Genomic DNA, 12,058 nt, shown 5'->3' with positions numbered 1-12,058 from the left:
AAATCTCTTGCCCAGTGCTCCCGGCTGGCACTGGGACAAACAGCTACATGCTCACAGGGCTGCTCTGGGTGTTAAATAAGTGGGTGTGTGTAAGCACCCAGCCAAGGCCTGGCATATAGTTGACATTCACCCCACTAATATTGAGTCCCTGCTGTGTGCAGGCTTTAGCCTGCCTGCCTGGGACATAGTGGTGAACAAAGCTGATGCCAACGTCAGGGCCACTGGCTTGAAGTTCTTGCTGACTCCCACGGCTGAGAGATAAAGTCCCAACTCTTCTCTGGGACACAAAGAGTCCTTCAAAGCCTGACCCCAAGGCCTCAACACCTCCCGCTCCACCTGCGGCACACCTGAGCCTATCATCAAAAGGAATTTCCTTCTTTCCTCCTACATCTTGCTCTTTCACCCCCGGTGTCTGAGCACACCTTTTTCTTCTCCTTGGAATGCCTCTGCCTTCCCTTGTTTGTCATGTGACAAACCCTTACACCCCAAACCCAGTTCAACTGTGGGGCCCTAGGTCCCAGGGCAGAAGGTGCTTGTTGGCACAGATCTCAGCGCGCACCTGGTGAAAGCACCGTTACATTGCGCTGCAGCTGCTGCAACAGTGTCCCGCTAACTTGCGAGCTTGTCGGGGCAGGGGCAAGGTTGTATCCATCCTGAGCGCCCGGTGCTTGGCACTTGGTAGGCCCCCAGCTCGTGTCTGCAGAGTGGATACGTGAATGAGCCGAGGAGGCCCGGCGGCTTTGGGAGGAGAGCTCGGGGCCCGCAGCGAGCGGGAGGGGGCGCGGCGGGGCGGGCGCGGGGCCGAGTCGCCGCCTCCGCAGCGGGGCACATGACCGCGGGCCCAGCCTCCGCCCCGCCCGCCGCCTCCCGCGCAGCTGCCGGTGTGGCCGCCGCCTCCCGAGCTTGCGGCGAGCCGGGCGGGCGTCCGGGCCTGCGCGCTGCCTCTCCGGCCCGGGCTGCGCCAGGCGGGCGCCGCGGCTGCCCGAGCGAGGGAAACCGAAACCAAAGCGGCTCGTTCCCTCCCGGGCGGGCCGGCCAGGCGCCCCTCGGCCCCTCGCCCCGCCGCCTGGCCCGCGGGCGCCCGAGCCTTCCCGCAGCTCCCGCGGCGGCCTCTCCCGCTGCGCCCCGTCGGGTCGCCGGCGCCCGCGCCCTGCCCGTGAGCGCCGCGCAGAATGGGCAGGTGCTGCTTCTACGCGGCGGGGACGCTGTCCCTGCTCCTGCTAGTGACTAGCGTCACGCTGCTGGTGGCCCGGGTCTTCCAGAAGGCCGTGGACCAGACGGTCGAGAAGGTGAGGCGGGGCTGTGTGTGTGCGTGTGTGCGTGTGCGCGGCGTGGGGAGCCGCTTGCAGCCACCCTCCCGCTGCTGAAGCTGTGCGGGGAGGACCTGCGCCTCCGCAGACCCGCCAGCTTAGACCACCCCGTCCCTGAGTCTGCGGGGCGGCAGGTCAGGGTTAAGGATGGGAGGGACAGAAACGCACGTTTCCTTTATCACACCAAATAGGGCTGTGGCGCTAGACTTTTCACACAGCTTTCACTTATGTTCTGTCATTTGCATCTCCACTTCCACCCCGCCCTGCCTGCGCCCCGATCTCCCTGCGCCCCATCTCTGTTGGGCCCAAACTCCTTTCCCTCCCACTTCACGAATAAACAAAACTGAATGAAAAGACGCCACGAAAGGGGCGAGCTTGTGGGCTGCCCGCGTGCTGGGCAGCGGCGTGGGCCCGGAGAGCGGCGCTGCGCAGCCCCCGCGCCCTCGCCTCCCGCGCGCGGGGCGCGGGGCGCTGGGCGGCGGTTCCGCGGCGGCCCGGGTCGCTTTGTCTCCTCGCCCATCCTCGCTCCTCTCGGAGCGACAGGCAGAGATGCCCTGATTCCTCAGAGACTGTCTGTCCCGTCCCCTGGGCAGGAGGGCCGGCCAGCTGGCTAGTCCCTGCAGAAGGCTCCTCCGAGGCTCGCTTCACCGCCCTCATTTCTTCTGCCCTTTCACCCACACCCCAAAAATAATCTGTGTGGAAAGGGGAACTGCGATCGCTTTTTCCTTAAGAACAAAATCATGGGCGCAGCCTTTCCTGTCGTGCCCATAACCTCAGCTTCGGGTCCCCCAGGGGCTGGGTGGGACGTCCCGCCGGGTCCACTCCCTCCCTCAGTGAGCTTGTCTCCGTCCAGGTGGCAGCAGACCTGTGCCTTTAATAGAGGTTTCCAAAGCCATCAGTGACTTCAAATCTGGCAGTGAAAGGCAACTTAAAAACACCACGGGGAAGCATAATTTAGTGTTTTTTTAAGTTCACATGGCCGAGAAAAGATGAAGCCCGTGGTCTGAGCTTCTTCAAGGCCATTGTTTTCCCTGCATGCCCATGTTTAAGGGAAAAACTGAACTGAATGTCTTCACTCCTGCCCACCTGGAAACCCATGGCAGGATTGTTTAAGGATGTAAACTCTTGCTTGGGCGACTAGAGTCAAACAATACAATTATAGTCAATATACAAATTTTCTCACCTGGCTTTGAAAGGCCGTTTCAGGAGAGCCCCATGAGAGGAGTGATCTGCCCAGTGCCTCGGGTATCACCAGCCCTCAGATGCTCTGTCGGGCAGTGCTTCATGGGGGGAAGGGCGTAGGCATAAGGCATCTTGGCTGAGGCTTGAGTTTGCACTGATATTTGGTGACTGGCTTTTTGCGTGGTTTTCTCCATGGGGATTGGTCTCTGACCCAACTAATAATTACAGTACAGGGTAAGTGGACTTTCAGAATTGCCCAACCCCATTAAGGAACCACTGCACAATGTGATGTATGAATCCAAATGACAGGGCTAGCTTCAGTGGGCAGATATGGGAATGTTTTAATTCAGCCAGAGGTTTTGTGTTCCCATTGCTACCATCCTGCTCTCCCGGATCACCTGTCGGGTGGCAGCGTGGGATGGTGGGAAGAGTCAGAGCCCTTCAGGCCAACACTGCTGGGCAGGAATCCAGCATACTAGTTGGGTGACCTTCTGCCAGGTAGGTGCTTAACCTTTCTTGATTCTTGATTTCCCCATCTGTAAGTGGGGGTAATAATGACTCGTGTAACTGGAAAGGTTATAAGAATTCTTAAGGGACATGGGTGTCATTTTCATGGGATATAGTTAGTGCTTTGTAAATGGGAACAGTTTGTTTTTTGTTAGAAGCCACATAAGCAAAGAAAAAAATACATGAGATTTTAAGTCAGACACCTGTGTTCAAATCCTAGCATTGCCATTTACAAGCCGTTTGGCTTTGGGCAAGTTACTTAACTTCTCAGAGCCTCAGTTTCATTACTTGGGAAAGCAGGGGTGTTATTAGCTTGTTTTGGGCACTGTGCTGCATTTACCATGAGGCTCACAAAGCTTAAGCTTCTGGCCCCTCACATCACAGGCCCTTCCAAGGCCCTGTACATACTTCTGCATCCAAAATTTTCTCTTCCTGCCCTAGCCAGTTTGGCTCAGTGGTTATAGCGTCAGTCCATGGACAGAAGGGTCCGGGGTTTGATTCTGGCCAAGGGCACGCACCTCAGTTGCAAGTTCGATCCCCAGTCCCAGTTGGGGCATGTGCAGGAGGCAACCAATTGATGTGTCCCTCTCACATCGATGATTCTCTCTCTCTCTCATTCCCTTCCACTCTCTCTGAAAAGCAATGGAAAGAAATATCCTCAGGTGATGATATAAAAATAATTTTTTTTTCTTTTCCTTAGGAAGGGCCTCCTCACATTGTGTAAGCTCCACACAGACCCTGGATCTGCCTGTGTGTGTGCTGTTGTGAGACCGAGTGAGGCCATCTGTGCAGAGCACTCGGCACAGTGTCAGGCACAGAACAGGTGATCCATCACGGCCTTGCTATTATTTCCAGTAGTATTATTATGGGACAATTCATTCATAACCTGACTTTAATATAGTTGTAATATAATCCACCTCAATACTCCCAGCTCTTAGTTGTTTCATTCAAAGGCTGTCCATGCCCTGGCTTGTCTACATCAAAAAGGAAAGAGATAAAGGTATGTAATTCTAAGGGGTAGGTTTGGCTAATTGTGAGAAGCTTAGTAGCATAATTCCTATTAGAAGAATTTGCCTCAAATGATAATTGTCCTTGAGTTCTGCAGTCATCAGAGGTGACTGAAGGGAGATTTTAACTTTGGCCAGTGCATAGAGTGGAAGGAACCAAAACTAGTTGGCTTCACTGGTTAGCCAAACCCTGTAGTCATTTCTGCTTAACTTTTCTCAGTTGCAAAAGAGGCATAGCAGTGCTTCCCTCCTTGTCTGCCTACACTCGCTTCCTGGGGGACATTCTGAGCGCTGAGCAGGCCTTCTCTGTCAGGCGTCCTGATCTCCCTGAAGACAGAGCTTTGCAAAGACCCAGCAATCCCTTTTCCTCTGTAGAGCCTAGAAAGGCAGGATTTTATGTTACATTTCATTTCCTTTGGTAACCCCACTGATGATCCCGGCACCCAGCACAGTGCCTGGTACATGGTGGGCGCATAATGAATGCCTGTTGCCTCACAATTGATCATTTTAGACTAAAGAACACTGTCCCGAGAATCAGCAGAACGTGATTAAAATTCCTTTTACTGTCACTAACAAATACTTGGATTAAATTGAACAAGCCCAGTAGCAAGTTATCGAACCCCTCAAAACCTCAGTTTCCTCATTTCAAAATTGGGGTAATAAGAATAAGCTCCCTTAGGGTTGTTGCAAGAAGGAAATGAAGTGATTGATATAAAGCACCTGGCACAGTCCCTTCCACAAGGCCTGAATATTAAGAATATTAACAGTTGTTACTGTTTCTGGTTGTTCTTTTCTCATCTAGAAACTGAAGCTTATGTAGTAGAGAAGGTTATATAGTAGCTAAGGTGCCTTCTAGCTCCAGAATTCTCAGGCTCTGTGAGGTGGGCATGTGACTTTGCTTGAGAGCAACATTGCAGCTCAGAATATTGAATTTGGCCTTAGACTGGCTGGCAGTTTGAACATCTCACAGAAACGGAGATGCAGAGCCGGCCAAACCCAGGCTGGCCAATAAAAGATGGGCTGACAAGGAAACCAGTGAGAAGGAAAGAGCTGGTTCACGTTTCACTTCCTATTTGCATCCTATAGGCCAAGGAAGGATGATAGCATTAAGCCTCAGACATAGCATGAAGGGGACAAACATACTCATATACCCTTTGCCAGAGCCTGAGGCTCTGGGCAAGTTAGTCCCCGCCGGCCTTTTGGGAACCATGGCAACTGTGGAGCTTCTGCTGACGCCTCAAGAAGTATAATCACTGATCATTTAACCAAACAACACCAATTGGTGACTATGTACAGGTCCTCTTTTTAAAAGTCGAGTTAGTAAAATATCTTCTTTGTTGTTTACGTAAAGACAGCCAGCTGTATAGCATCTTAAAGGGCCCCCTCTCGCATGTCTGCCTCATCACCGAGTTGCCTTTTTTCAGACTTCTTAAAGGCTTAGACCCTTAGAACAAGAAGAAAACCTTACACACCACTTAATCTGTTACGTTATAGTCAAGGAAACTGAGACTGTGTTCATTTTTATTTATTTTATTTTATTTTTATTTTAAATATATCTTTATTGATTTCAGAGAGAGGAAAGGAGAGGGAGAGAGAGAGACATCAATGATGAGAGAGCCACTGATCGAGCCCGCAACCCGGGCATGTGCTCTGACCGGGAATCGAACCCCGATCGCCTGGATCCTAGGTCAATGCTCAACCGCTGAGCCACGCCCGGCCGGGCTGTGTTCATTTTTAAATGGATGATGGCAGGTATCAAATTACCTTTATATTTATACGACTCTAGAAACATAGATGAGTGACTTACGAAAGGCCAGGTGCAAAGGAAGGGGTAGGGTTAGGCATGGAAGCCGGGCGTCCTCAGTCACCATCCGTCTCCTTGCCCGCGATGGTCCTAGTGTATTTACACCTGTTGTCCTAGCGTGATTACTGGCCTCCTTTTTCCTTTAAAAAGATTCCTGGCCTGGACAATGAATTCTATCTTCACACGTCACCCTGTCCTCTGCTCCTTGGCACTAAAGAGGACCGATGCTCTCCGAGGAGCTGAGGCCCATTCAAGCTGGCTCAAGAAGGATAGGATTATTTTTCTTTTTCTAAAGCTGCAAGAGGAAGCTCATAGAAATCTGTGTGTGAGAAGCACAGCACAGTAAGGCCTCCTCAGAGCACAGCAGAAACTGGAAAGTCAGCAGGCCTCAGGCATACTCTCTGCCCCTCTCTTTCCCCCGCTTCCCACCAGCCAGCTTCCTCTGTTTACTTGTTGGGCCCCGGCTGCTTGCTCATCTGGGGCTTCCTAAGCCCCAGCCTTTGTGACCTTCCAGCTGCTGAGCCTCCCATGAACATGCTCCATTTCTTAGTTTCTCTTTCCCAAATTTGTCACAGAGAAATGTCATTGGCTCAGCTCAAGCAGAAATCATAGCTTTATAAACAGAGGCAATATCTGTTTATAAAGGATTCTTTAACTCCTAAGCAACATTATGCAACTCCTCCCTGGCGTTTAGAAATGTGATTCTTGTGATATCAAAATCATATTATGGTTCTTTCAACATCTTACTGGTTCGTGGCGACCATGAGTGCATCCATTATTAATGACTAAGACAAGGGAGTAAACCCAGTACTTCTGAGTGTGCGCCCTAGACTCTCAGGACTGCATCCAAATCACTTCAGGAGATTTAAGAAACGCAGGCCCACCAGCCCTGCTGAATCGGGCTCCTTGGAGCGGGGCCCAGGGCACAGAGCGGGCCACGGAGCCCGTGCTGGTGGGATGGTGACTGGGCTAGCCCATGTCTTCACTCCTCGAGAGGGCACCGCCTTTTTTTGCATCTTTGTATTTTCTTTATTTTTGTTTATTTTTCAGATAAGAAAAGACATGCATGTCATTATAAAAAGTCAGATACGGCAAAAATTAATAAAGCAGAGATAACTGCTGTTAACATATTGTTGGGCATTTGACCTTTTTGTTTATGCATAGTAGCGACACATTACAAAGATGGGAGCTTCTGTTCCCTCTCTTTATCACTTCACCTTTGTTGAGTGAGGTGTGATTGACATATAAAGAAGATGGCAATTCTAGTTGAGGGTATTACTACTAATAATTACTATTATTCTGCAAGCTTACATGAAAGGAAAGATGCTGTTTCGCTTTCTTAGTGAATAAAGTCCGAGCCTGCATCTGTCGGGCCGCAGCAACAAGGCCATCTGTTCCGCCAGGTGTCCGCTTGTTCCCAGGGAGGAATCAGCAGGTGGGACTATGAGATCATTAACGAAAACACAGGATGTTGGCCAACTGATTAGTCATTTGTGGCCTATATCATCAAGCTATATACTACATATGTGTACATGATATGCAATGTATATATGTACATAATGAAGGGACCCCTCTTCCTCAAAGCTATTAGCTAGTCCAAGGCAACCGAGGATAGTAGAGGCAACGCCCAGTGTTTGCTCTCTGTACGTAAAAGCACTTTTAGATATACAGTCATTTGTTTATTTAGCAAATATTTAACCAACCGTGGACCATCTGAGAGGCAGTGGGCTAAGAGCTGTGGCTAAAATACTACACAAGACACTGCCCCTACTCCTATAGATTTTACAATCTGATTCAACTGTTTTGGCCTCAGGCCCCTTTACACTCTTAAAAAGTATCGAGGGCCCCAAAGAACTTACGTCTCTCTGGGTTATATCTCTTGATATTTACAATATTAGAAATTAATACTGATAAAATTTTGAAACACAGACCAGACAAGCCCCTTTGCTATCAGCTTTCAGAGCGATGACATCATGTCAAGTCGCGTGGCCTCCAGGAAACCCCACTCTCCACTCGTGAGAGAAGGAAAGTGAAAAAGGCATTGATGTCTCAGTATTCCGAAAATAGTTTTGACCTTGTGGATCCCCTGGGAAGGCCTTGGGGACCCCCGAGAGGTCCTCAGACCATACTTTGAGAACTGCTGATCTAGTTTTCATTTCATTATGTTGATTTTTTTTTTTTTTAAATATATCTTTATTGATTTCAGAGAGGAAAGGAGAGGGAGAGAGAGAGAGAGAGAGAGAGAGAGAAACATCAGTGATGAGAGAGTCATTGATCAGCCGCCTCCTGCACACCCCCGACTGGGTATCGAGCTGGCAACCCGGGCATGTGCCCTGACTGGGAATCGACCTCCGATCACCTGGATCCCAGGTCGATGCTCAACCACTGAGCCACATCCAGCCAGGCTCATTATGTTGATTTTTAGAAAAATTTAAAAAATAACATTATACCTGTGTTATATTTCTGTAAGACCAGTTTGGAAACTATATTATTAATGTTTTCAAACCAACAGGATCTTGTTTAATGTGTAAAGTATTACATGTCCTTTTAGTTTCCCCGTGAGTCCAGTGTTAAAGGTAGAAGTTGGGACATCGCTGATGCAGGGTCAGTGGCTATCCTGTCTTTTCTCATGTGCTAATCAAAGTGTACCAGAATAGTAGCATCTCCGTGGTTGAATTGTTTGATAATTCCTCGCTAGTCGCAGCCCTGGCCGGGATTTTCAGTGCGTGTGACATAACTTAGTATTTAATGCTAGCCTGAAGCTCTGTGGAGGCAGGGGTCCTGCCCGTTAGCTTTGCCTCATTTTCCCGTAGTGCCAACTACAATGTCATCCAAAGTAGATCATCAGTAAATGGTGCTGGGATGAATGGAAGGATGGATGGCGGATGAACACTTACCTCTCCAGGGATGATTTTGTTTGCATATTGTTGTTTAGTTTTACATTTTTGTTCCACTCTGTAGGCCAGTGGTCACCTGTCTCCCTCACTAATATTTCTACCTTTAAAACCTGGAAACTTCATCCAATAGTCTAGATTTCCAGCTTCTCTTGAAACAGGTGGCCCTGCACACTGGCCCCACTGAGGCCCCCTGTGACAGCAGTCTGCGTGGAACAGAGGCTGCCCTTCAGAGGGGACCTCCCTCCCTGTCCCGCCGACCTTCACCCTCCTGGTGGCTTCCTGACTCCCAGGGTCAAAGAAAGCGTCCTTTGTCATGGTGCTTACTCTGTGGCCTTTGTTAGAACAGAGCCATATTTGCTTGTATCTGACCCTCTTTACTAAAAGACGGAAAATGCAAGATAGCTGAGAGGTCAGGCATTGAACAAAAACGAGCGAGGGCATATTTCTGTGTGGGACTGAACCCTGTGGCTGTGGTTTCACATCCCAGCAAATGTACGGCCCACACCCACGTCGCTCATTTTCTTTCCCACCCAGCGCCTCCAGCACCTGAACTTTATACCCTGGAGAGAGGGAGGGAGCAAGGGAGAGGGGGAAAGAGAGAATGCCACTGTCAGAGTAATGTACCCATTTTTACGAGGCCCGTTTTAAGAATATTGGCTTTAAACACTGTCCTTCTAATAATCGAGAGTAATGGAAGGAAGAGGAGACATAGATAAGTAACCAGTGAAAACATCACTATTTTATCTCTGAGAGGTATAATCACAAGCAAACAGGTTGTAAGATAAAAAGGCTGGCTCCGCAAGTTACTACCAGAGGAGCCCGGGCTTCGTTTTCATGGCCGCGTTTCATATTTATTCACATCCTAAAACCCTCTTTCTCTCCCGCTCCTTCAACCACTCCCCTCACATACACATGTATTTCCCCAGTTTTCTCCTGGTCCTTATGATGAAAGGTCCACCTGGTGGCTGCTTTTTCTCCCTTTAGGCTGGCAGTTCTTAACCTTGGTTTAACATTTGTAATCACCTGGAAGCATTTAAAAAGTATCCTAGTGGGTCTTTTGTAGCAGGAGGTTTTTTTTTGGGAAAGCTGTTGCATCGTGTGGTTCTGTATGGAATTTATAGACAGAGTAGCAGTTTACATATGAACTAACATTTGAACCTCAACTGTCAGATCACTTTTTTGGTTGTTTTGTTAGCTAAAATTATTACAGTTACAATGAAAGCAAAATGAGTTTTCAGCAACAGGTCTCTGACATACACACACACACAAAAAATGCCAATGCATTTGTTCCTGAATTAAAATAAGGTCAGAGAATTAGGGTTAAATGTTAATGGCGGTTTATTTCTCTTATTTCAACAGAGAATTAAAAAAGCAAGTAGTGCAAATTACTTATATTACTACAAAAGTCTAGGTTGGGTTTGCTTAATTTCAGGGAGAAATTTTAAAATACAAAGCCAACCAACTGGTGTTTTGGTATGTGGTGAGCTTTAAATAACCTGGAGCCCAATGAGAATCCCCCACGTGCTATGAGGCCATGTTCTCAAAGTTGGTCTGCATTCTCTCTGGGTGAATTGAGGCTATGTAGCCGGCAACATGGATACTGAAGTTGTGTTTAATTATTAAGGAGCACTCTGTTGAACTAAAAGAACAGTTAGTAGCACTCTTGGGTCCTGATAGTTTCCTTAAAAGTGCTGCTTATTCCCATCAAAGCCTAATGCAAGTCCCTGAGTGCTTATTTTTATCATCTGGAAGCAGCTTCTGCCAGGACAGCTGGCTCAACAAGCCTCCTAGTGTCACCTTCCCGAACGAGCTCCACCAGGTTAACTTGGATGAATTGTGTCTTGTGACTATGAAGTCATGCCAGCTCTTGGCAGAAGCAGCCAGTCCAACCTGTACGTGGGGAGCAGTGGTCGGCTGAGTGTTGCTAGTGCATAAAGTGTCTACAGGAAATGACAACGACAGGTGACAGGCTGCATCAGATCATGGCAGGGCTTCGTACAGCAGGTCAGGGACCTAGGGCTGTATCCTGTGAGCACTGGGGAATATCTGCTCAGATAAGTACTTTTGACAGAACTCCTGGAAACTGAGGTAGATAATGGATTTGAAAGGAACAAGGCTGGAGAGGAGGAGATCCGTTAGGAGACTACCCACAGTGTTGCCACAGTCCAGGAGGGTGATGCAGTGGGCACAGGAACAGAAATGCAGAAGAGGGGGTGGTGAAATCAGTAGGACTTAGTGACTGATTAGGGGAGAAAATCATGAGTCCATTCTTGGTCCCGTGACTTTGGGCAGCCTGTAAGATGTCTAGATGGGGATTTTACAGTGGATCCATACAATTGAAACGATCTGAATGATTTCAGACGTAAGCTGAAATTGTTTGGGCTGAATTACTGGGCCTTGCACATAATTGTTCACTGTTACACGCATGTCTGTTCTGTGTCCTTAGTTAAATGTCTTCTTTCTGAACACACGGCCTTTGCCTATTGGGCATATAAAAGCTCTCAATATATACATATTGGCTAATTAGCTGAGAAGTACGTCTTTCGGTCCAAATGATTGTTGACACTGCGGATTCGTCACATAACTGGGCGATCTCGCCAATATTCCCTTTGGTGGTCGTGCCCACAATATTATGCCTGGAAAATTTCATCTTGTTCTGCCTGGTTAAAATTAATAAGCAATATCCAAAATCACATCGTAAAACTGGTTTAGGATCTTATGTTGATTTTTAATTTAGCATAACTAGAAAACTCAGCTGATGACAGAGCCTGGCTGGTGGCTGTCCCCGCCGCAGTGGGATCCTCAGCCAGGAGGACCAGTTGTCTTCAGGCCACAGCTCTCTGCCTTGACTGAGCAGAGGGCTGCTGTGGACCAGGGAGCCTGGCTCCTTGTATCCTGCAGAATGAATGGCTTCTGTCATTCCCAGGCTTGAGGTTAGGTTACTACTTGTTAGTGTCAGAGCCCTTCCTTTGCAGAGCAAGCCCTTGGGAGTGTACCATTGAAAGCCCTCGGGATCGGGGGGCAGAAAGGAGAAGTTAAGGTCCAAATGCAGCCCTTTTCTGGACCACCTTGCAGCAGAAGTGTGAGGTGCTGTCTTTGGACACATGAGCAAAGCTGGACGGAGCAGCCACCTGGAAACCTTAGAGCTCAGTCTCCCTTTGTTAGTTCCCCGTGTCAGTTCCAGCGGGAGCTCGCCGTGACCTCCCAGCTGCCCCAGTTTCCTTTCCTCTGGATGGAAGGGCTGATTCCCCAGGAAGGCCTCTGGGCCCACGTGATGGCTCCACGGCTTGACGGTCTCTCTGGGCTAGGGCTGCCCAGTAAAATACAGGATGCCCAGTTCAGTTTGAATTT

General features: G+C 48.9%; 1 protein-coding gene across 1 annotated transcript in view; it reads left to right on the top strand.

Moving 5' to 3' along the window:
• Positions 1-857: 857 nt before the first annotated feature.
• SCARB2 (scavenger receptor class B member 2) overlaps positions 858-12,058 on the top strand; it is a 49,998-nt gene continuing 38,797 nt past the window's right edge. The window contains exon 1 of the mRNA XM_081117077.1: positions 858-1,289. Within this exon, the coding sequence (XP_080973203.1) occupies positions 1,173-1,289 (117 nt within the window). The 5' untranslated portion in view covers positions 858-1,172. The remainder of the gene's footprint in view (positions 1,290-12,058) is intronic.

This window comes from Miniopterus schreibersii (assembly GCF_964146895.1).
Source record: "Miniopterus schreibersii genome assembly, chromosome: 1".
Classification (NCBI taxonomy): Eukaryota; Metazoa; Chordata; class Mammalia; order Chiroptera; family Miniopteridae; genus Miniopterus; species Miniopterus schreibersii.
The sequence above is the reverse complement of the archived record's forward strand: the minus strand, read 5'-3'. Positions and strand labels throughout refer to the sequence as shown.